Source organism: Mesocricetus auratus, unplaced genomic scaffold, assembly GCF_017639785.1.
Source record: "Mesocricetus auratus isolate SY011 unplaced genomic scaffold, BCM_Maur_2.0 Super-Scaffold_100015, whole genome shotgun sequence".
Taxonomy (NCBI): Eukaryota; Metazoa; Chordata; class Mammalia; order Rodentia; family Cricetidae; genus Mesocricetus; species Mesocricetus auratus.
This window is the reverse complement of record NW_024429198.1, coordinates 27,030,862-27,056,687: the sequence shown is the minus strand read 5'-3', so window position 1 is coordinate 27,056,687 and position 25,826 is coordinate 27,030,862. Positions and strand designations below refer to the sequence as shown.

At 42.3% G+C, this 25,826-nt stretch overlaps 1 protein-coding gene across 4 annotated transcripts in view; it reads left to right on the top strand.

The window, feature by feature from the left end:
• Nucleotides 1–25,826, top strand: part of Adcy2 (adenylate cyclase 2) — a 361,240-nt gene that overhangs the window by 190,792 nt on the left and 144,622 nt on the right. For all 4 annotated transcript variants that reach the window (XM_021235581.2, XM_040757723.1, XM_040757724.1 and 1 more), the window contains one exon: nucleotides 4,711–4,860. In XM_021235581.2, the coding sequence (XP_021091240.2) occupies nucleotides 4,711–4,860 (150 nt within the window). The remainder of the gene's footprint in view (nucleotides 1–4,710; nucleotides 4,861–25,826) is intronic.

Sequence of the window (25,826 nt, the reverse complement as noted above, 5' to 3'; positions counted from 1 at the left end):
TGTTTTCTCTCTCCCAAACCATTTCAGAGGAGGCTGAGTCCCTGTCCTCTTTTCTGACGGAGGTGATGGTAGCTGAGTAAAACAAGATGAAAGAAACAGCATGATGCTATCAAAAGAACCCCAAACATTGTGAAAATAAGACTTTTGTTATATGTTCTGTTTGACAGCCTTCTAGAAAATAAAAGGCTTTGATGTTATTTTTGAAAAGCAAAATCTTAACCTAATCATTTTTTCCACACCTTGGGTTTGATATGAAGTCATGTGACTGCATCAATTTGAAAGAAAAAAATGTCTCAGGATTGTTAGTCAGATTTGTAAATACATGTTGTTATTGAAATTCCACAGCCAGTTCCATTAAGCATAGAATGAAGTCTACCAAGATGAAACCAGGCATCAGAACAGACATTTCATAAGTTTTCCATCAGAAAAAAATTCTCCTGTGGTATTTTATTTGGCATTAACTCTTAGTCATTTACTTCTTGAACATTTTTCTTTGTGTATGCACATTAAACTCAGTAGATGCAATCCTTCTAATTATTGGTACTCAGGAAGTGTTGAGGGGCATTGAGAATGAATGGTGGGGCCCAGAGAGAGGGATCAGACGTTAAGAGCTGTAGCAGAGGACCCAAGTTCCGATAGCAGAGCCCACATTGAACAACTTACAGCAGGTTGTTTAGGGGATCCAGCACCTGTGACCTCCTTGGGACACTGCTAAACACACACACACACACACACACACACACACACACACACACACAATCTTTAAGGAAAAAAAAAGAATTAATGCCTTAAAGGAAGTGCTTCAAACCTATGGCTGGACAGACACACTCAATGTAGCCTCACAGGCCCTACTTACCATGGACAGACAGGCTTCCATCAGTGAACACTAGGGAAAGTCCTAACTTTGTGTGTGAATGTGTTTATGTTTGTGTACATGCATGTGTGTGTATGCATATGTGTGCACCTGTGTATGTGAGTTTATGTGTGTGTATAAATGCATGTGTGAACTGGCTGGCAGGTGAACTCTGGGTACTCTCTTGTCTCCTCTGCCCATTGCTGTCATTACAGAAGCATGCCACTGTACCCAGTTTTCACTGGGTCCTGGGGGTCAAACTCAGGTCTTCTTGCTTCCACAAGAATCACTTGGCTGGTCAGTCACACAAGCAATGTGAATGGGCCCAGAAGTTCCCAGGGCACACCCCAACATCAGTCTGCAGTTAGGGGTCTGATATGGAGTGAGCATTCCCAAATCAGTCTGCCCCCAGACACAGGGTAGAAGATGGCTAAGGGTGATGAAGAAAAGAACAGGCCTCTGACACACAGTTCTGTGGTGACTGGGTCCCCCAGCAGACCTGGTTCTGCAGAGGAGAGGCACTCTCTTGAAACCTTGGGTTTGAGCCCAGAGTGAAGCCTGACAGCAATGCCGCTTGTCAGCCATTGTCCTGGGGACCACCCACAGGAGGAAAGGACAATCCTGCTTCTGACACAGAGGAAGCAAATGGACAGTGTATCCTGAGGAGAAAACAGGAAGGAGCCTTTGCCATGGCGGTGGGTGAGGCTCTGCCCTGGGATGCGGAGCGGAGCTGAAGGACTCCATTCACGCCTCCTGCAGGGAAGACTGGGGCTCAGGCCAGAGCTTTGTTCAGTTCTGTTGCTTGCTTGGGTTCATATTCTGGAGGGGTTCAACTCCCCAGATCTCGCCGTTTGTTTTGAAGGCACTTTCTAGTGAAGAAGGGAGTCGGCTCTCACAGATAATAACTAAGTTGCTTTGTTATTGTTTCAGCTGTGCTTAGTAAAGACAGAGTTGGATGTTCTAAGTGAGCAGCAGGGCTTGCTGTGGCTCTTCTTGTTTCCTGAGTTTCTTGGAGCTCCACTCTTCAAAGATGTTCCAGAGATGATGAGGTCTGAGTATATTCAGAAACCAGACAGTCATTTCACAGAGGCTAAATATAATGGGGTTTATGAACGGTGTGCAACTGTACATGAATCCCAAACTAGTCCTGTTCAGCTGCAAGTGGACCTCTCAAGTAGAACATTAAGTGTCTTCTAACTGGGCATAATAAATCACACGGGGGGCACAGAGGCATAGAGGACCACACCTTTATTCTCAGCACATGGAGGGCAGAGGCAGGCACATCTTTGTGAGTTTGAGACCAGCCTGATCTCTACAAAGTGAGTTCCAGGACAGCCCTACTTCATAATGAGACCCTGTCTTTAAGAAACAAACAACAGCAACTACAAAAGAATGTCCTCAAGACTGCCTGCCTGCTCTAAGATTGGGCACTCTTGAAGGCTGTGTGTTACTGTACAACAATGGCAAGAATGAGAGTCCTCCAGGCCAGAAAAATGTGTGGAAGTAACATAGAAATCTGTCTCATTGCTCTCAGTGAGTGGCCTCTGACCTGGTATACATGCTCATGGATTATGAATACACATGCCATCCACACAGCATCTGCATTTTACATGGGAAAATCATCTGAAACGCTTGTGTGTATAGATCACATGTATGGATCATATGGCGACACTGGCACATGTATGTCACATTAATCACATGCATTCACCATGCATACAGCACACAAGAAAAGCGCATAGAGGCCCACCTAAAGTTAATAGTTTAACTATCTGGGCTAATGGAGTAGAGATAAAACACGGGTGCTTGAAGGAATGTCTCAGAAGTGAGCTGTGAAACCAAGGTTGACAAGCTACCCAGTCCAATAACTGTGGTTGCATGAGTTCAGGGCAGCAGCAAAGCGCCCCCCCCCGCCAGTCTATAGGGCTCTCTGTGGATTCTATGAAGTAGCAACAGCAACTCAAAAACAAGTTTATCACCCAATTCTTCTCATCGTAACTCTACCCTGCTTGGCCCCTCAATTCTCCTGAGTGCCCCAGGACTTTAGGGTGCTTAGAATCAATATGTTTTCCTTCTGTCCCTACAGCCTATCAAGAGATAAGGCATTAGGGGTCTGAAAAAGAAAAGAAACATGGCCACCTTTATTGTCATTTTAACTTTAGAAACACAGTTAAGTATGTCCCCCCTGCCTATCCCTGGATGAAGGTTTTCCACAGCTTTGTTGAGAGGGATATGCCGTGGCTGGAAACATAGAACATACTTATAGCCACTGTCTTTAGAGTTGCAGGGAGGGGAGGGCAAGCTGCATGGCGCATGCGTCTGTTTTACTTCTGACAACTGCAGTGAGACAGTCATCTGAAAACCCGTTGGTCAGAGAACATGAAGTGACAACCTCCATTGTTCTGTGGAGCTTGAACCCGAGAGAACTCTGAAGATGTGGGAAAAGAGATCCCACCTACTTTGTCAAGTGGCATGATGTTAACTTTTCTGAGGAACACAAGGCTTTTGGATGTCACTGAAGCCATAAGAGACATGTCATGTTAGAGTTAAAAAGTCATGTGGTGTGTCTGTCTATATCCTGGGTAGACCTTCAAATTCAACCCTAAGCACTAAGGTTGCTCAAGGCTCTGTGTGTGTGTGTGTGTGTGTGTGTGTGTGTGTGTGTGTGTGTGTGCACGCGCGCACGCGTATGTATGTATGTATGTGTGGTATGTGTCAGATGACAAGAGCACATTGTAAAGACCATTGTCACCCCTGCTGATGGGAATATAAAGGGAATGTGTCTTGAGAGCAAATTTGTAACATAAATCAAGCACTTAAAATATGCATGACTTTTGACTTCTTGTATAATTAGTAACTGTTCCTAAAGCTGTGATCAGAGAGGAAGTCACAGTTTTGTATATGAGGTCGATATTTGTCACATAATGCAAGCACACAGAATGTTAACACAGTAGTATCAAACAATATAGACATATATAGGCATAACTAAATGAGTCATAGAACTGAATACCAGCTAAGAATTTGGAAACCTGCCCACACAATTCCTGTGATCTCAGATACCTTTTTTGTTACATAAACAGAGCATGCAACTGCAATAAACATGAAATCCAGCCTTTATGAACAAGACAGATATCCTAACAAAATAAATTTAGGACAAAATTTTAAAACAGGAATGTGAAGTAGATGAACATGGCCCTATGGTCAGCAGGCTTTTTCCTGGGCAGGGAAGTCAGAGTTGTTTTCAGATGGCTTTTATATTTTTGTGTTTTCCATTTAAGTTATGAACACACTTTTATTCATCAAAAGAACCACAGTTTTTTGTTTAAAGGGTCATTTCATCAGTAAACAGAAAACCACTAATCAAGGTTTAGTGGATGTTATGTGTATATAGCATGTATCAGTCTGCATATCACAGGGGAACCATGTAGCAAACTTGAACTCTCTGTGTCATAGGACAGTAGATTGCAGGTGGCTGGGGAAGCTCTTCTTCACACATCCCTCATCTTGAAACAAATGTGATAGATATGAAACATGTAAGCTTCTCCGGATAGCAGACAGGAGAGTGGGGTTAAACACATATGCAAGCCCTGGACTATGTGCAATTCTGTTCACATTGCATCAGAAAAAAAAAGGGTCAAGTCCAAAGTCAAGAGAGAGACTCTTAAAGGATGGTATGCCAGTAGGGATAGAATCTCAAGTAGAGATTTTTTAGGCAAACCATAATAAAATTGTCAGTTGAAAAACAGCAGTAGAAACTATTTCCTGATGCATTTTTATTATTCCTGACATGCAATCTATTTCTATTAGGTCCACAAGGAAAAGACCCTCACCATATTGAATGTCCTCTTTTGTCTCCTTAGATCCTGGCCAACGTGATCATTTTCATTTGTGGGAACTTGGCAGGAGCCTACCATAAGCACCTCATGGAACTTGCCCTGCAGCAAACCTACCGGGACACGTGTAATTGCATCAAGTCCCGGATTAAGCTGGAATTTGAAAAACGGCAGCAGGTAAAATGTGTTTTTAATCCTGTATATGTACCAAATTGGGCATTTCTAGGATACCAGCTATTAGTTAACATTAGTGGCAAGCATCCTTCTTGGAATAAACAGGGCTGAGACATCACAGCAGTGTGCGGCAGCTGTTTTCCACCCACTTGATCATGGGCATCATCTAGAATTGTTTTAACATCAGGAAGCAGTTTAATTAGGAGTTGGTGGCTGCCATTGCCTGCAGATGTCCTGTGACAATTGTTAGAGTAATGTATAGACATGTACATAGGAAATTACATTGATTGTATTGAAACAGTATAAAACATTGGGAGGCATTGGGAGGCAAAGCAGGCCAGTGTCCTCCAGAGTGGTAAAAACACATAAAACAGATATGCCAGAGGAAGAAGGTCTTGTGGTGGTCACCCTTTGTTTTAGGTGGTGGCATGATACTATGTTCATGACTTTTCTCATTGCTGTGAGAAAATTTTTGAGATAGGCAACATAAGGAAGGATGGGTTTATTTAACACTCAAAGTTTGAAGTCTTGTAAGGGAGAGAGTGTAAGCCATGCTTTGGTTGTGTACACAGACAGGAAGCAAAGAGAGACAAATACTGGCACTTAGCTTGCTTGTTTGTAATTATTCTTTCTGGGGACAAAGTCCAAAAGGCGGTGCCACCAATATTCAGACTAGGTCTTCCCTCATCAGCTAAACCTCATTGGAAAACCGTGCACAGACACACCCAGATGTGTGTTTCCATGTTAATTCTATGTCCAGTCAAGCGGACAGTGAAGTTTCACCATTGCAAGGGCCATGTGACAGTGGGGGTGACAATCGTAAATTAGTCTGTTCTGTAAATTTTATCAAAATGTAATTTGGTGGTGGGAGGGTACATGATTAAGTGTTGGCATTGGATTATTGTTTGTGTATAGATTTGAGAATAATTGGTTTTTTTCCAAAATGGGACCATCAACTCATTTGTTGAGCAAATATTTAGTGAACAGCATTTGTGTTGAGCGTGGTTCTAGGCATCTGGGTGTCTAAGTGAGAACATCAAATCTTGTGGATTTTTTACCTCCTGCACAACTACCGTTAAATTTGTTTGTGAGCCACAGGCCATTTGGATTGATTCTTAAGAGAGGACAATGAAATGCTCTTTTCCTTTACCGGCAAGCATCCACCTAGCAAGTAAATATTGCAATCTTCTGGGAATTCCAGACAGTCATGTTTCCACCAGGGCTAGAAAAGGATTCAGGTCCCTCTCTTCTTTCTAGAGTTCTGCTGTCTCCATACTCAGTTCTACACGCTGCTGACTATGAAGGAGAGGGTCCATTCCCAACAACCTTGAAGTCTGCTAATAATTTACTTAACATCTACTAGATATATCAAAACCATAGACAATTGTTGACTTAAACAGCTGTTCAGTTTTCTCGACGCACCTGTCCATAGTTATGTTTAATTTCTGGGTTCTGGAAGTTTCCACAGTGTCAGTAAGCTTCCCTGCTCAGTTACAGGTGGTTCCACTATAACATACTGTGTTGAGTTGTCCTGGGGATACTTAAAGAACATATGTTTACCCAGAGAGATCGCCAACAGACCAAGGAAATTATTCCATCCAATTTCAGATGCATGGGTGGGTGAATTTATTGATTTGTTCTGAGGAAAGTGGATGACTCAAAAACACCCTCATTACTGAGAAGCTCATCCAGCATGACTCTCAGGACGGGAAAGCCACCTCACTGAAGTCCTAGCCCTGTTCTATTTTATACCTCCTTGATGGGGGATGTTCTTCTGTATCTATGTTTCTGTTAATGGTTGATGAATAAAACACTGATTGGCCAGTAATCAGACAGGAAGTATAGGTGGGGCTACCAGATGAGGAAAATTCTAGGGAGAGGACTTGGCCAATGAGCTACGAGGGAGACTCTATGTATCTACTGAAGAAGAACAGATCTGGACATTCTCTGGTAAGGCCATGTAGAAGTACATAGATTAATAGTTATGAGTTAATAATTAAAAGAAAACTATCCAGTAAGAAGCCTGAGCCATTGGCCAAACAGTTTATAATAGAAGTCTCTGTGTGTTTATTTGGGGCTAAAATGCAGGAAGGAAACTCCACCTATAGCTCTTATATGTTCTAGCATCATCCAAGCAGTCAGGAGGTGAGGATGGAGCCATAAGTGTCTAATCACCCCACACCATTCTAGGGGACTTAACAGGTCCATCACTGTGCACCTGGGAGTCACTGTACAGGAATGCCTATTTCATTGCAATGACTAGAGGGTCAGCATATCTCAGAGGTCATCACAGGACTCCCCGGATGTCCAATGGTCATGTCTACAACTGCATAGTCCAGAATTCAAATGCTTTAGAATTGAAAGTTTCTCCAAGAAAAGCAAGTCAGCAAGATGGCTCAGCTGTTAAGAGCACTTACTGCTCTCAAGGACCTGAGTTCTGTCCCAGCACCTGTGTAGAATGGATCACAACTGCCTGAAACTCCAGCCCAGTACCTACATAGAACAGCTCACAACTGCCTATAACTCCAGCTCTGACTCCCCTTCAGGCCTCTGTGGGTAACCATGCCATGTTCACATACCTCACACATATACATAAACACATAATTTTAAAAACCCAAAAGGATAGAGATGCATCAATTGGTTTTGATGAATACAGCTAACTTATTTTTCATCACCTCCAGGATCTATTTCAAAATAACACTAAGGCTACAGGGAACTGAAATTCCAAGTAGAGAGATTACAGAGTCTAATGTTTATAGTCACAGCTTTGACAAAAGCAGTGATTCAGGCTACTGACATCATCAACACATCATATTTCCTTGGCATGGCCCCGGGCTTTGGAAGAACATAGCATTCTTGTCTGTCTGAGCCAAGAAGCCTAAGTGCTCTGGCACTCTTAGTGACAGACTTTGGGACCCTCTTGGGAGGTAGCAGAAGGGGATGAACTCACTAGTTATAAGAGAAGTCAGAGACCCTTCCTAAAATGAAGAGGAACAAGAATTTCTGTTCATGTGTAATAAAATAGAGTTTGGTCCATCAATTGTTAATGATCTCAAAAGCTTGGAATTCATCTCCAGAGACTGATTCCCAGAATATACTTTTCCTGTTGGGGATTCGCAAAGTGTGTTTGTAGAATGAGAATGTGTGGTGGGTTGTTGTTGTTGTTTTCAGAGCTGTTTATTAAATAAAACAAAGAAACCATCTTGCTGAAAATAGAACTCAGTGCCATGCAGATACCTCGGTGAGGGGGGTAAAAGCACCTGCTCTTCAGCCATGAGGACCTCAGTTTGAATTCCTGCAACCTGTGTACAATACAGACACATGGAGAAAGAATCTTTAATCTCGGTGCTCCTCTGGGAAGGTGGAAAGTAGAGACAGGAGATACCCTAAAAGCTCATGGGCAGCCTGCCTGGTTCAAACATCTTAAAATCATCTCTCAGATAAGGTAGAAGGGTTCTGACACATGGATTACCCTCTTCCCTCAATACTTTGCTGTGGTTCACATGTACATGCCCATGTTCACATACAAAAATCCATACACACACACACACACACACACACACACACACACACCCCAAGATGTTAAGATGTTGATCTGATACATCTAAGGGAATAAATAAGAGTAGAAAAAAATGACAATCTATGTGGCATTAGTAGAATGGGTTAGTCCCAGAAACCATGAGGCCCACATGGTGCCACAAACCAAACTGAGGTCTCTGGTACCATGTTTCCTTCCTTGGGTCCAGATCACTTGCAGTCACCCAGTGCCACCAGCTTCTATTGATTTTTACAGTCACTGTAGTAAATAGTAGTATCTTCATAACCCCATTGTCCAGGAAGATGCATGCTGTATAGCTAGGAAATCCTTTTTGCAGTCATTGCCTAGATAATAAATACTGCAACCTAATGTCTCATGACAGATGCCCCAAATGAGCTGATATCCCACAAGTTTGAGAGACCATAATGTCACCTTCATGGATTCAGCTTCTCATACCTATGAGAGAAAAGCAGAGGGTGGGTCCCCATAAGACAACCCTCTTCAACCCAGAAGAGAGCTATAAACAAGCAGCTGTTGCTTCTGGGACATGTGTAAAGAACTGCCCAGTTCTGGAAGCATTTGGTTCAAAGATCTGTGATGCCATCCCTAGACACAGATGAGAAGGCTTTCTAGGTACTACTACTAGTACTTGAATAAAGCATCTATTTGTACTATAAAATTTTGAGGAAGAAGAAAATGAAAGTTCTTGACACGCATATTCTCAGAGTTGCATTTTTGTCCTAAAAGTGTACTCACATAGGAGCAACAGCAGTCATTGTTTTTTATTAGGTAGGAACACATACAAGTCATTAGAACTGAGGCTGAGGCTGCCTTTGGAGGCTGATAAGTTCACCTCTGTGTCTTGGCTGCTGTTGGCTGCTTTGGCTTCTACAGGAAGAGCCACAGTCACACTTGAGCATCACATGGCATAACAGTTACTTCTCTGTCAGACCTGGGAACAGCTTCTCTCTGGAGTGTGTAATAGACTATCAGGAATTGTGGAGAGCTGGATTCAGAGCAAAACAAGGACCTTTCTCCTAACTGCTATAGCAATTGAGATTGATGTTGCCTCCGTGGGAGTAAAAGCTGATTTTTCAGTGTAGAGAGAATAAGCCTCCTGGGCATAGGAACTCACACCTGCAATACAAGCAGTCTTGAAGGTGAAACAAGTGGATTGCCATAAGTTCAAGGACAGCTTGGGCTACATTGTGAGTTCCAGAAGAGCCTGTCTCATGAAACCAGGGACAAGGAGAAAGAGCAAGAAGAAGGGGAGAGACAGAAAGGAGAGAGAAAATGAGTCCTCATTAGGTAATATGTTGTCACCACTTTAAAGACATTAGGAGTGTTTTTACATGGTTTATTTTGGTGTGTGTTCTGTAGACAGTACACACACTCAGTAGGAAACACTAGCCGAGTGAGGCCAAGACACCTGGTTTCAGAGCCCTGTTAGGAGGACAGAGGAATGGCTTTCTTTTCTTTTTTGTATTCTAACTTGCTTCCCTCCTTGCAAAGTTCAAAGGAATAAGCAAAGAGCTTGCATGCAGCCCTGACTGGCAGATAGCAAGTATACCATTTGTAAACGGACAGCACAAAGACTAAGAATGGATTATATGAGATGTTAATGCCCACTCTGACAGTGCTCTAGATGTGTATCCTAAAATTGGTTCTTTTACAAGAAGGGAAAGGAGAGCGAACTAATATTTCACTGAGTTCTCGTGAAGTGATAGTGGGTATGCTTAGCTGTAGATGCACCTTTGTGTCTGATTCTTGCTGCTGGTGTAAAAAGTCTCATACTTGATAGCTGAATATAAGTAGGTTTATGATCTCGTTGTATAGAGATAAGACATCCAAACACATCAACAGGCCTGGCTCCTTCTTCAGACCAAAGATAAACTTTTCTTTACCTCTTCAACCTTCTAGAAGCTTTGACCATCGTTAGCTGTTAGCCCTGCCTCCCTCCTCAAAGGCAGCAGGATCGACTCTTCTAATCAGACTGTCTCCCTCTGTCCACCTTCTGGTATCCTGTGACACCTGCCTTCTGTTCTGACTCTGGCCCTGCTGGTTCCTCCTGACGACCCCTCTGACAACATTGGGATCACTTAGATAACCCATAGCACTCCTAGATTTCCATACTAGAAAACCCTCCCAGTTGCTGACCGTGTAACTCCATTGATATGAAACCTTCATTTTGGTGTCTACCATTGCACTAAACCAAGTGCACCAGCACACACTTGTGATCCCAGAACCTGGGAGGTGGAAGCAGGGAGGACTCCAGTGTTCAACGCCACAGTCAGCTACACAGCTAGTTCTAGGCCAGCCTGACATGCATGAGACCCCGCCTCAAAGGCAAACAGAAAACTCCTCATTTGATATGTAAAATAACATGGCATTGGAGGATGATGTCTTTGTGGAATCTGACTACTTTTCTGTTTACTCCTATAGCAATTTGATACACAACTTACACCCTTTCCCCACAAACATGGAAGCCATCCAAGTTATTTGATATAATCACAAATTGTAAGTGTGATTTCCGTGGCTCTGTCTCTGGTGGCTCAGTGTGGGTTTCCTGGAGTACTCAGTTGTCCACTGCCCTTCCAGGGACCAGAGTACCCATAGAGCAGCATAGAATTGACTGTCCTTGCACTCCATGCATCAGCGTGTGGTCTGTGTTTATGTGACTGCTGATGAAGGGTGGTGCTTGATGGCGGCCATCCTTATGTTCTATGTTAAGTTTCCCCAGCACAGGCTTCATGTTTTGTTAAGACAAAAGGATTTTAAGAATTCCGTTTCTGGATCTCGTGACATGGCTCAGTGGTTAAGAGCAGTGGCTGCTCTTCCAGAGGACCTGGGTTTGATTCCCACCACCCTCATGGCAACTCACAACCATATATAACTCCAGTTCCAACACCCTCATGGCAACTCATAACCATATATGACACCTTCTTCTGGCATCCATGGCAGAGCACAAGTATGGGACAAAGGTATACATGCAAGCAAAGCACCCATATCCATTAAATAAAATGAAGAAAGAAACAATTCTTCTGCTTCCCCTCTTTGGACTTTCGCTGGGAAGTTGTTACAGTCTTTGCTAGCCCCATCTCTCCGAGTTCAAGTTTGCCTTTTATCAGCAGAATGGGCAGTGCAGGAGAGGACACACTGATGAGAAGACTCAACATTCCTGCAATGGCTCTGTCTCAGCCTTGGCAGTTAGAAGCCAAGGTGGAATGTCGATAATGGTTCCCTCCTAATGAAGCCAAGTTGGACATGGAAAAACAGGAAGAGTTAGAACCAGGCGTGGGGCGGGGGGACACCTCTGTAGATCCTGGAGGACCAAAGTGGCAGACTTCCTTGCAAAATCTTTCCATAAACTTGATCAGATGGTGCACACAGCAGAGACAGCAGAATGTGGCAGCCCAAGTCAATTTGTCTCATCTTTATAATTTGGCTCAGATATGCCTGTTCTGTCCAACTCCTGCATCCTCAGAAACAGGTCCTGAGAACTGTTTATGATGTATCTCTTTCCTTCTACTTTAGTAAGTGTCCACTTCTATCTTTGGCATCTCCTTCCTGACAAGGAGGTCTCACATCTGTCCTTTGTGGCACAACTCTCTGTTTATTTATGGCTTGAGAATTTCATATGTGAATATGTGTTTTGGTCAAATCTACACCCCACTCTCCTCAGATTCCTCCCATAGGCTTCCACCAGGATTCCCTTCCAACTTCATTTATTCTGTTTTTAAGGCCACTGAGTCCACTTAATGCTGCTGGTACGTGCTTGGATGTAGGACCATCTACTGGAGTATGGGCAGCATGTTGGGGTCACATTTGAAGATAACTAGACAGTCTCTCCCCCAGAAGTTATCAGTTGCTAATAACTCCTCAGTTAGGGACTTGGTGAGCTCATCTCCCATCCACACTGGGGTTTTAGCTTCCTTGATCTTGTATGTGTAGACAGAGCACTGTGAGTTGATGTGTGCTGTGGTCTAAAGAAGTCTTACCCCCTCTTGCTCTTACACTCTGCTCCCGCTCTTCTTCAGTGACCTCTGAGCCATGGGGGAAGGAGTACCATATAGATATCCAAGTTACAGATGAGTACTCCACAGTCTCATATTCTCTGCACTTTGGACAGTTGTGTCTCTGTGTTAATCTCTACCTACTGCAACTAGAAGATTCTCTCATTGATGCCATTGTTTTAAGAGTGACCAACTGCTTTGTGGTTGGATTGAAGGCCCGCTTTCAACACAAAACTCATGCCTGGTACTCTTAAGTGAGCCCAATGCTCACAACTGCCTAGTCCATCAACCACAGAGGAGAACTTGGTACTCTTGCTCTACTCAATGGGTGTGGAATTAACCTGTTCCCTCAGTCCTGACCTTTCTACCCATGGGCCAGTGCAACTCCCCTCCCTAATCAGAGTAGCTTCTGTTTTGCTGTCTTTGTGCTATAGTTATCTACTTTAGCAAATGATCACAGCATACCTTTCTCTTTGGTGTGTTTCCTTCCAGAGACATCACAGCTCTATAGGAGCAGGTTGATGGGGGATGCCCTTCTGTATATGTGTTTCTGTTATTGGTTGATGAATAAAACCCTGTTTGGCCAATGAGCCAAAGATAGGTGGGACTGGGAGATAAGGAGAATTCTGGGAAAGAGGGAGCCCACCAAATCAGATGCCATGTAGACCATAAAGGAGTAAGAGGTCCAGGCCCTTCTCCAGTAAGATAAGATCACTTGAAAATACTTAAATTAAAATAGAAATGGGTTAATAATTAAGACAGAGCTAACCAATAAGAAGCCCTAGTCATCGGCCAACAAGTTAATCGCTAATACAAGTCTTTGTGTATGCATTTGGGACTGAAGCGGCGGGACAAGAAACTTTTATCAACAGCAGGTCATACTGGTTTTGTAGCACACATTAGTAAAAGGTGAAGAAGTACAGATGACAGCTTTGTTTCAAAGTTGGGAAGAAAAAAGATCAGAGACTTCCCTGCAGGACTCTCTTTACTGTGTCTGCCATTCCAACCCACCAGAAAGAAATGCAAGGATGGCTGGAGTAGTTTTCACTGCAGTACATGGTGTTGTATGCCCAGGAGCTGGGATGGTATGGCTCATGGAGAAACTTCAGGAAAGCTGTACTGAAAGGTTCAGCCAACTGGGTGCTTTCAAGTGAGAAATAGAATCAATTCTTGGGAGAAATTAGTCAGCAGTCTTCAAAGCAATCCTTTAGTTAAAAGAATTGAGACATCATCGCCTCAACTTGCTGCCTTAAGGAAAAGCAGAAGCACAGATGATTCTAGAAGTTCACAGAGGGCAGTAATGTGTTCATTCTTTAAAGAGATTGCTGTTTCTCTAAAGAAAAAAATGAAACGAGAAGAAATTCTCTTACTGATCAAGGATACACAAATGTCTCTTTCTACCAGGAGCAGACAAAAGTCTAATGGTAAAATAAAACTCATGAAGTTTCCTCTGTGTGAGAAACTTCAGCAATACTTTCTGCCAGTTGAAACACATCAGTCTATCGAGAGAAGCATGTGGGAAACAGTTCTGTTACTCCAGACTGTGACATGCTACCACTGTTGATAGCAGAAAGGCTCAGAGTCCAGGATGGTGTCTAGGGAAGAACACAGGTTTCACTGCTGTTGATGCCCTGGAAAGTTCCAGTGTTTCAGGCTGATGACTTTTTATTCTTTATGAGGAGGCATCTTGACACTTTCAGGAATGCATAATCAGAAAAGCATAAGCAAATGGGTTGAATCAAGAACATTCCATACCAATTGGTGTGAATAATAAATAGATAAATACATAAATAAATAGGAAATATAAAATAATCAAAAGTTAGAAAGCAGTTTGAAACTCTTCCATTATGGTTTCATCATCATCCATTCTTCTGGTGTTTGTAACTTACGGGAGAAACTGTGGTCCCATTTTAAAGTCTTCTAAGACCACCGTCATATTTTTGGTTTCATTGCTGAGTCTTAATCATAGGTATATTTAGCTTTTTACTGGGAAAGGGGGTAATTTTAGACTTATCATTACAGACTCACTCTCTACATTTGAAAACTACTAATGGGGGGCTCACTCTACACGGTGAAGCCACTAATCCCACGCATTTGATGGTCAGTTAACATAAGCACAGACCTCCCCCTTCCATCTAGTGTGTGCTCACTGAGACAATGGAAGTTAGGACTAATGTAAATATTCTAATGATGCTTCAATGCCTTTTATCATGTATTTCTTGTTGGATGTGACTTGGTGTCCTGTCATAGAAAACCTGGTCCTTGTCTATTGTAGGTCCCGTCCATTCCTATAAGATGGTGACTGTAGGTAACATCTGACCTGGAAGGCAGGGAGAATCTAATGACCAAAGCAGCGTTTCCTCATGGGTCTCAGAAGACAGAGGGCAGCACACAGCATGTGTTTCTGGAGAGTGTTGTGAAACATGGCCTTCAGTGAGTCTGATAGACCTACTTGGAAGGTTTGGAGTGAGCGGGCACTGTCTCCCAGTACTTAGACTGTGGCTGACTGCTGTGTGATACAGAAGCATAGTCTGTAATGGATGCAGGGTCATTGAGGAGAATAAAATACAGAGTATGTAAATGTCTCACAGGGAAGCAGGAAAGAAGGGCACCGAGAAGGCCACACTAGGCAGGGCTCTGCATTAATCAACTCAAGGAAAGGGATGGGCAAGTAGAAACTCTCCAAGGAGAACCAGCCCTGCTTCTAAAATGAGAAGGGCAAGCTTACTTTTAAAGTAAGGGCAGCACAAAATTATACAGAGTCAGTATGTGAAAGAAAATCCAGATTGTGTGTTTCAGTGAGAGCCAAGATAATAAGGCTTGTAGGGCATATCAGTCAGCTAAGTCAAAAGCCAAAGGAGCCATGGTAGGAAGAATAGCGAACAGCTGCCTCCAGTCATCACAACGAGTGTTTCCCAGGAGCCTGGACCGATAGCGTAAGGCATCAAAAGATGATAAAATGGCCGAGGATTTGTGGGAAGAAAAGGGAGGTTTGTAAGGACATGAGTGTGGTACTTCCTTCCCTGTCTCTCCCTCTCACCTCTCATACAGAACCGGCATGTACACCATGGCATGAAGACACATCCATGAACCACAGACATCTTGTGACCTAAAGGGGGCAGCTCTTTTTTATACCTGGCACCAAAGAGGACCAAAGAATTATGTATTATGTATTGGCTGTTTTCTAGTGTATGTCATTACATTTTCTGATGTATTGTTGTCTTCAAGGTTTCTTCCTATTCAGAATTATTTTTCATTTTATTCAGAATTATTTATTCATTTTATGGAAGGTATAGGGAGTAATACTGTTTTATTCATTTTCCTATGTTATTAAATACTTCCATGTCTAATTTATAATATATATTTGATTCATTCTGCCATGAGCTACTAATGAGGGTTTTAGGCCATATAGAAACAATTAAAACGTTATTTTAAAATAAACAAATAACATTTAAAAACCATGAGGAAAAACAATGCATTAACCAGAAGGTGTGCCCCCCCCCGCAGCCTGACTGAAATGGATATTTTCAACACTGCCTTTGTGATGTAAATTCACCGGCTTCTAAAGCAAAGCCTTGAGCTGCATCACTAGGGAGGCAGAGACAGGCAGATCTCTGTGATTTCCAGACCATCTTGGTCTACATAGTGAGTTCCAGACTGTCCAGGGCTGCATGGGGAGACCCTACCTCAAAATCAATGAAAGAAATCAATTCACACACATATAAAAAAAATCTGCACGTATCACTAAATGTAGTATCTTGAGCTAACTGCTAACTATATTTCATGTCTGTGCTGGTGAACTTCACTAAAGCAAGACAGGGCAAAATTTATAGAATGGGTGTCACAGTGTGTACTCTAGAACACAAGGAGAAATGTGATCAGCCGCTCTTTAAAAAGGCAGGTAGATCAGGGAAGACTGAGAACCTAGGCTCTGGTGACAAGACAGTTTCTTGGGAATGTGTGTCCTGAAAAATAACTACTAAAATTTGTTGACAAACAAGGGAATGCTTTTGCTAAAGATTAATGTTTCATCAGCTGATGTGAGTGAATACTAAATGTAGAGAATTCCACCCAAGAGAAAAGTGTAAAAAACTAAAACTTGGCCTTAACTCAAATTTTATGTTTTATGTCCTCAAGAAAAATGTTCATTTCATGATGCACATTAGCATTTATAGCTACTGTCTTTTGCATTCTGGGACCTCACAATTTTATTTGGTTTGACTGGGAAGGGAACATTGTCAGAATGCACCATGAAACAGGCTGGGTCAAGAATATTATTGTGCAGAAAAAGAGAAATATACTAATTTTCTGGTAGTTTAGCTGTTTTCTGAATAGAATGAGTTTAATCGTTCCATTTCTTGTTATGTTTCTTTACCCATGAAATAGAGTATGATGGTCTATGTTGTCTGAGTCTAAAGAAACCATGGCTAATGAAACCCAGAGTTGAGGACAGGCTTGAAAAATTCACTTTTTTCATAGGTCAAAAAATTTGTGAACTTGTTGGATGTTCTTTTCCTCATTTGGGGTGACCATGAACAGAAAGATGAGGAAGATGAACCCCAATGTTGGCTCATATCCTTCATTCATCCCTTCCTCATCGAATTACCAAGGAACCCCACTCATCTATTTGAAGCCACCAACTATTTATTACAGGTGTCCCAGTGAAGAGTCCAGCATCGGGTAGGGGTGAAGGAAAGGGGCCTTTGTGTCATGTGGAATCAAGACACCAATTTCATCTGCCCAAAGACTCTCAGACTCTATAAGCCTCTGTCTAAAGCTTTCTTCAACTTGTGCTAAAACTGAAGTTGTAAAAAATGAAGAAATAAAATACAAATTACCCAAAATTCCCTATATAAAGACAAGCATAGATGTTCATGGGGCTAGATGTGAATCTGTTCTGTTTTCCCTTTTTAGTGAGTTATCTTTATTTGCTATGCTAATTTAAGAGATTCCAGGAGTCAAATCTAGTTTTTAACCTCAAAACTGAACTATGTGTGTGTGTATACATAATTAAATATATAAATAGTCCTCCATGGTTGTCTGCACCCTGGAAAGCCTGAGAACCTAGCAGTTGCTCAATCTACAGACCCAGTGCTAAAAGCCTAGAAGGTTCCCGAAGAGACATTGACATTCAATCTGTGTTGGAAATCTGGGTGAACTGGGTCACTGGGATGGGATCCTCAGTGCTCAGTTCCCAGGTCTCAGGCAAATCCAAGCAGGTTACCCTACTCAACACTTCTTAATGTCTGTGCTCAACTAGTGTCTAAATGCACTGCTCAAATGAAAACATTCCATCCTGCATGTCTAATGTTTGTTTCTGGGGTTTTGGTGGGTTTGGGGCAATATTGTTTGTTTTTTATTGACAATACACCCCCTCCCCCACTCTTTGTCTGTATGGGGAAGATCCTTTGAGTGTCAAAGATGCCATTTCATTTTTTGACCCTTGGAAAACCCTTTAAGGGCATTCTTCCAATCCCTTCTCACACATCACATCCATTCTGTAAGACAGGGGTGTTGTCTCAATATCTGTGTTAGTAAGCTTTCCTAGGTCACACATTTCTAATCATTCTGTTTAAATTTATTACTGGCTTTCAAATCAGCTGTAACTCTGCACTGTATTTTGTTTGTTTGTGTAGACATTTTGCCATCAATGCAAAGACACAAATTGTCCAGATCCCACCTTTGACTGAACCACAAGCTTCTGCCACTGTTTCCGTTTATGCTCTCCTTTCACCTACCCCAGCGCTAAATCTCCCTTTCCTTATCTCTGCTGGCATTGGTTTGTCCTTAAGACAATTCACTGCTGTGTTTGTGGTTTCCTCTTTGTCATGGCCACAGTTACTTGCATAGTTCTGGTTTTATGCCCCCAGAATTGTCATAGGAGCATCCTATTAATCCCCCCAAGGCACAGTTAATACCAGGCAAGGCTGAGCCTGTTAACAGCTTGGCCTAGTTAATAATGCAGTGTCCCTAACAGATGGCCCCTGACTTATGATTGAGAATGAATATTATGTAATTGCTATGAGCCTGGCACTGGGTCCACATTGCTTAGGTTTGAATCTTTTGCCACCCAAGTAACGGTGGGAAAATTACTTCAACTTTTTAACCCCTAATTTCATAATCTGTAAACACCTCATTAGGGGCTGCAGTATTTATACATTTTATCATCACCCAAAGGATATTATATGCTCATCAAACATATTTGAATTCTGTGTGGCCAAAGTGAAGGTGATATTAAGTCTCTGTCAGTTATCTGTTGCTATGAGGAAATGCCCTGACAATAGCAAATTAAGAAAGGGTTTATTTGACTCACTATTCATGGCAGGGAGGTGAAGGCATCAGGGACTTGAAACAGTTGGTCACCTGGTACCCAGTCAAGAAAAAAAGGAACACTGAGCATCTATGCTCAGCTCACTTTCTCATTTTTATACAGTTAGAGATTCCAGTATAGGGAATGATTCCACCCATAGTGGGCAGATGTTCCCATCTCCATTCAACCTAATTAAGATAATCCCCAACAGGAATGCCCAGAGTCCCATTATAGGTCTCATTATATTGACAACTAAGAATAGCCATAACAGAATCAGACAGAATCATTAAGTGTGTCATGTCAGGACAGAAGGTGTCCTGGTTAGTGTTTGTCACCTTGATAAAAGCTAGAGTAATCCTAGAAGAGGAAACCCAGTTAAGGAAATACCTCTATCAGATTCCTGTAGGCAAGTCTGTAGGGCATTTTCTCAATTGGTCATTGATGTGAGAGAGCCTAGCCCACTCTAAGTGGTGCTACCCATGGACTGGTGGTTCTGGGTGCTAAAATAAAGCAGTCTGAGCAAGCCGTTGGAAACAGTCCAATAAGATACACTCCTCCATGGTCTCTGCTTCTGTTCCTGCCTCCAGTTTCCTGCTTAAGTTCCTGTCCTGACATAAACCATTTCCCTCCCAGGATAAATTTGGCCATGATGTTTTATCACAACAAACCTGGGTAGAGGCATAGTTGAGACCCTGTAATGTGCCATTGGCTTCATGGGAAAATCTGCCAGAGTTATAACAAATGTGAACAGCTTCTGCATCTTCAAACTAAATAACCTCAAAAGACCAGAGTAGAATTCATTGATGACCATCCTCTGAATAAGGAAATGCTGGAGATTAAAGGATACTGTACTCTCATTACCAATGAGAAAATCAACACACTGTGTAAGGACTTCATCAAGGAAAAATGACATGGTTGTGGACCATGTTCTCTGTGAGTTAACAGCTCCTAAATTTCAATGTCTCTTTCTAGTAAGAAATGAATAAAAGTCGTTACTGAGAGACATGTCTTTGCACTGGAAAAAATCATGGATAAATGATAAGATTCTTTGGTGAAGTGCCTGAACCTTCATTTATTCAACAGGCACCTAAATCCCCACAGCAGACTCAATTCACTTAATATTAAGGTAAGAAAGATCATAAAACTGAAAGGGCAGAGGAAGGAGGAAGAAACTAGTTAACTGGTGTGATACAAGTCAGATTTGCATCTTTAAGCAACACTAGCAGACGTTAGAAACTGGCAGAGAAAAAGTCTTAACACTGCTGAAGCCCAATGTTTCACTTTAACTTCTGTATGCCAAATCAAATCAGCATTTGTAAATAGCTTAATGCCAAGATGTTGGGATGCACATGGATTTAAGAAGTCCAACATGCACAAGTTAAGCAAACCAGGATTATTTTACGATTTACTTCAGTAAGGCAAATATCAATTCAAATACAAGACAGGCCAAGTTGGGGATAAAATAAGCATTATAAGGAAATAAGATATTTAAACTTAATAATTGAGTCTAAGGTATTAGTAATTAATGTAAAATAGCATTAAACAATGAGAAAGATGATTTTCTTAATGGATAATTTCACCCAGAAAATTATTTAACTGATGGGCATCTCATCTAGTAGACTTGACTGTATGTGTGAACATACATATTTATATGTCAATAAATTTTTAACTTCAAAATATATACATAAATAATTTATCTTATTGCTTTAAGTGTGACTACTATCCATGAAGCACATCTTAATAGCTTATTCAGTTGGTTTAAGTCATACTAAGTGTCTGCCTCTTAATTCCATACAGCTCTACAGAAGAAAATAGATTTTTATATTCATCAAGTGGACCATGAGTTCCTAAACTTGTAAAGGTCACCTGTGGTAATTAGATCTTGTTACAAAAGAGATCAGAGACTTTGTTTATGTACAAATAAGACATCCTCTCGAATTATTAGTCTAACATGCCAAGTCACTGATCTTTTCCTTCTGTCTGTGTGGTAACATCTCAGTTTCAGGCCAGATAAAGGATGCTTATTGTGCATGAACTATGAATTTGGCCAAGTTCAAACATCTGCAGTTGCTGTGGATGATGGACTGACTGCCTTGATAGTTCCTCGTATTTCCTGATGTTGTCTACTTCTTTCTCCATCGAAGTATTTCAGTCATGAAGTACAAAGAAGTGCAATCCCCTTTCCTCCCTTCCTCCCTCCTGCTAAAGGAGATGGGGATATGTCAGAATGCAGAGACCAGTTTAAATGCTGCCTGGGTTCAGTTTCCTCATGTGTAAAATGAGGCCTCCAGACTTTATCGTGAGCAGGTTCCTTCCTGCCCAACCATCCATGAGTTTACATTTTTCTAATATTATTTTCAATGAGAAATGAACCTTCAAAGAAAAGTATATATGACTGGTTGCTTTTTCTTTACATTTTTAATTGTAAATCAAATTATGCTTCTGATGGTTCCTTTTTGTTGTTCTTACATTGTCATTCTTACAGTCTGAGACATTTGTTCTAGCCTGGAGGTCATAATGTTCATCTTTTATGTCACATTGAGGCTTTTATTTTCTAGACAGGGTTTCTTTTGTGGCCTTGACTGACCTGGAACTTGGTCGGTAGACCAGGCTGGCCTTGAACTCACAGAGACCCACCTGCCTCTGCCTCCTGAGTGCTGTGATTAAAAGTGTGCTCCATCACTGCCCAGCATGGCTATCATTTTAATTGCAAATATTCAACTTTGCTTATACTCACAGCAAAACACAGGATAAAATGTTGGACAGGAATGTACACATTTACCCAGACACACAAATACAAGCATACCATCTTCCTCTCTACATTCTCCTGAGTTTGCTGGCTTACAAATAACAAATGTCTATAACAATGGCTGTCTCAGTGAGATCCTCAGTAAATGACAGCTGTCATCAGCTTGTCATCTTTGATTATTTGCCCTGAATGCTAATGAAGTTGAGTTGACTAAGAAAAAATATGAAATGATAATTACATAAAACACAATCTACATTCACAACTACAGAACTGAATGCTAGATTTAAGTGGCACAAAAGGCTCAAAGTGCATGGAATCTTCCACTGTGCACCTCTGTAGGTACCACCAAAACTTTCTTGGCTCCTGCACTCTGGAGAGAGAACGTCCCCTCGTGTATACTCCAGTACTGCTGATGTTGTTGATACAATCATGATTATGAAATGTGATGGCTCTAAAAATAATTCACTTCTGTGCAACCTTACAGAATGAGGGCCAATTTAAAAAGAAAATAGAGCTGAATAGAGATACTTTTTCCCACATCCTAATAAAAGGGAGTTGAGCAAGATGCTGTGGTTCCTGGAATAGAATTGCCTGTTTGTAGGACAGTTGCCTAGGGAGTATTGTTTGCATCAAAAGATGCTGAAGGACAAGTCACTGATGAGATATTGCACAGTGGTTAAGTTACCACTTCATGGTGATTTGGCAAAATAAAGTGTGCAGAGAGAAATGATGCATGGATTGCCTGCCAGCCATTCTGGATTGTAAGTTACATGAACGGATGGTTTGTAACAGGCTTTCAGCACAGGGCCTAGGGATCTGGTTCAAAGCTCATCCTGACAGGTTCTTCTCAAAGAATGTTTTTGCAGCCAGGATATAGAGGGAAGAGTACAATGTGTTTAATGATATCCTCTTCTGGTAGATAGATAAGATGTTCATTAGTAAATACTTCCTCCCTCTACTATCTCCTTTAAAAGTCATTTTAACCAACTGAGGCAGGACACAAATCAGAATTTATCATACATATAAATGATGATCAATAAAAGGTAGGGATTTAAATCACTCTGCGATTATAGCTGTGGGCGTTTCCTTTGCCTTTCTCATTAAGTAGTGACAATTATAAAATTACTGAGCTTTTTATACTATGGGAAAAGAGCAAGAAAAAAAACAGAAATAAATAGCTTGGCAGGAAGGTTGTTTGAAATTGCTGATTTTTTTCCTTCCAAGAGGAAACCCTAGCTTCAAGTATTAACTGTAAAATCCATTGCCGTTGACTGTTTTTAAGATGTGATGTGATAAACTTCTAACAACACATACAGATAGTCCTTTTACTAGCCTTAAAGCTTAAGATTTGCCATTTTTAAACTGGAACTTTATTTCCTATGAAATTGTTCTCTGTGTCGATGAAAAGAAACGTTCAGACGGTGAAACTTAATAATTTTACCTGCCCTGTGTAACTCTTTCCATTAGATTGATCTTGCTTTATATGTGATGAGCATAAATATCAAAGATGTTGCATAAACAGCTTGAAATGAGAGGAATACAGCTTTCATTCTTAGATATGATTACAAAGCCAACCTAGCAGGGATGGGAGTGAAAGTTATTAATAGCATATGTCAATCGCACAATATACTGGCTTTATGAATCTCTGTATATGCACAAACTATCCTTTCTCCCATTCTCCCTCTCTGCCATTCTTTCTCTATTGGAACCTTGAAAATACCTTTCCCCTTCTGAGAATGACTCCTCCCCACTCTGTGAGTGACCCCTCCCACTCTGTGAGTGACCCCTCCCACTCTGTGAGTGACCCCTCCCCTTCTGTGAGTGTCCCTTCCCACTCTGTGAGTGACCCCATCCCACTCTGTGAGTGACCCCTCCCACTCTGTGAGTGACTCCTCCCCACTCTATCAGTGACCCCTCCCCACTCTATCAGTGACCCCTCCCACTCTGTGAGTGACTCCTCCCCACTCTGTGAGTGACCCTTCCCACTCTGTGAGTGACCCCTCCCCACTCTGTGAGTGACCCCTCCCACTCTGTGAGTGACCCCTCCCCTTCTGTGAGTGTCCCCTCCCCACTCTATCAGTGACCCCTCCCACTCTGTGAGTGATTCCTCCCCACTCTGTGAGTGACCCCTCCCACTCTGTGAGTGACCCCTCCCCTTCTGTGAGTGTCCCCTCCCCACTCTATCAGTGACCCCTCCCACTCTGTGAGTGATTCCTCCCCACTCTGTGAGTGACCCTTCCCACTCTGTGAGTGACCCTTCCCACTCTGTGAGTGACCCCTCCCACTCTGTGAGTGACCCCTCCCCTTCTGTGAGTGTCCCTTCCCACTCTGTGAGTGACTCCTCCCACTCTGTGAGTGACTCCTCCCCACTCTATGAGTGACTCCTCCCCACTCTATGAGTGACTCCTCCCCACTCTATCAGTGACCCCTCCCACTCTGTGAGTGATTCCTCCCCACTCTGTGAGTGACCCTTCCCACTCTGTGAGTGACCCCTCCCCTTCTGTGAGTGTCCCTTCCCACTCTGTGAGTGACCCCTCCCACTCTGTGAGTGACCCCTCCCACTCTGTGAGTGACTCCTCCCCACTCTATGAGTGACTCCTCCCCACTCTATGAGTGACTCCTCCCCACTCTATCAGTGACCCCTCCCACTCTATCAGTGACCCCTCCCACTCTGTGAGTGACTCCTCCCCACTCTGTGAGTGACCCTTCCCACTCTGTGAGTGACCCCTCCCCACTCTGTGAGTGACCCCTCCCACTCTGTGAGTGACCTCTCCCCTTCTGTGAGTGTCCCCTCCCCACTCTATCAGTGACCCCTCCCACTCTGTGAGTGACTCCTCCCCACTCTGTGAGTGACCCTTCCCACTCTGTGAGTGACTCCTCCCACTCTGTGAGTGACTCCTCCCCACTCTATGAGTGACTCCTCCCCACTCTATGAGTGACTCCTCCCTACTCTATCAGTGACCCCTCCCACTCTGCGAGTGACCCCTTCCCACTCTGGAGTCACCCTTTCCCACTCTCGGGGTGTTCCTCTCTCACTCTATAGGGTCATCCTTTACAATACTGTGGAGTGATCTTTCCTATTCTGTTCAGTCACCCATTTTATTCTTTGAACTGCCTTGACCTAGTTGTGTTAGTGCTTAATTGTACATACTTTTTAAAAATGAGCTCCGTAGAAACACACATAGAACAGAAAGTTGTAAAAAGAAAAAATGAATGGGGAATGTAGGTTTAGAATATTTACAATCTGTGTTCTTCATGACTCTGACTTTTCGCATGCAACTGTTTGTTGAAACTTATATCAAATTCCCATGAGCCTAGTAGCGCCAGGGGTGATGACAGGGTAGGGTTCATATCAAAAGGAGGGTTTTTTTTTTTTTACTGGGTGTAATTACTAAGAAATTTGTGTTTCAAAATACTTCCTTTTGTGTTCCTTTCCATTTCTCATGACAGCTCTTAGACCCAGATCTGGGGTGGTCAGTGGAGTCAGCAGAAGGCTAGCAAGGGATTGATGGGGCTGGGTTTGGACACGTTTCTCCTTGGCTAGGACAAAACATGGCAATTTGAGTAGATAATCACCCCAAGCTGCAGCATTTCAAGAAAATTAAATGTGGGAAAATGGAAGGTGTTTACTATTTTCCCGACAGCAGAATTCAGTGGATATTGATTGGTTATTATAACCCTTCTCTCTGTATTGGCATTAAAGCACTGGGATGGAACCAAAACAAATCTTCCTTAAATAATCTTCTGAAAGTGAGGCAATGTTTTGACATTTTATGAGCGTATGATACTATTGAGTGTTATTTCTCACTATCACGGGAAACCTGGAACTGCAGGTTCTTGCCATCACTCATGATGAATGAGTATGGGCTACACAGAGTGGAGCCATCTTGGGAGCATAGAATAATTTCTGTTTCTGGACTTTAGAGAGTAAGAATTTGTAGAAATCCAAGGAGAACTGTTGAGAATGGAGTTGGGGGTTCAAGTCTAGGGTTCATGGAGGTCTAGACAAGACCCATATGAGAGAGATCAAAAGAGGAGCAGTGGTCACAGCCCTCACATTGAGACACCAAGGAGAAGGGGGAGTCAGAGGACATTCCTGTGTATTAAGAAGACCATTGACAAGGCTGGTGCTCAGACACCCCTGTGGTCAAAGGAAGAAGAGGAAGTGGGCTGAGGTAGGATGATCACTCAATCCTGTGAGTTAAAGGGAAGCCTAGGCAACATATGCAGACCCTGTCTGAAATTCATTTTAATTAAATCTTGGAGAAGCATTATATACATATATATATATACATATATATATACATACGTGTGTGTGTGTGTGTGCGCGCGCGCGTGCTGTTGCATGACCAAAAAGAG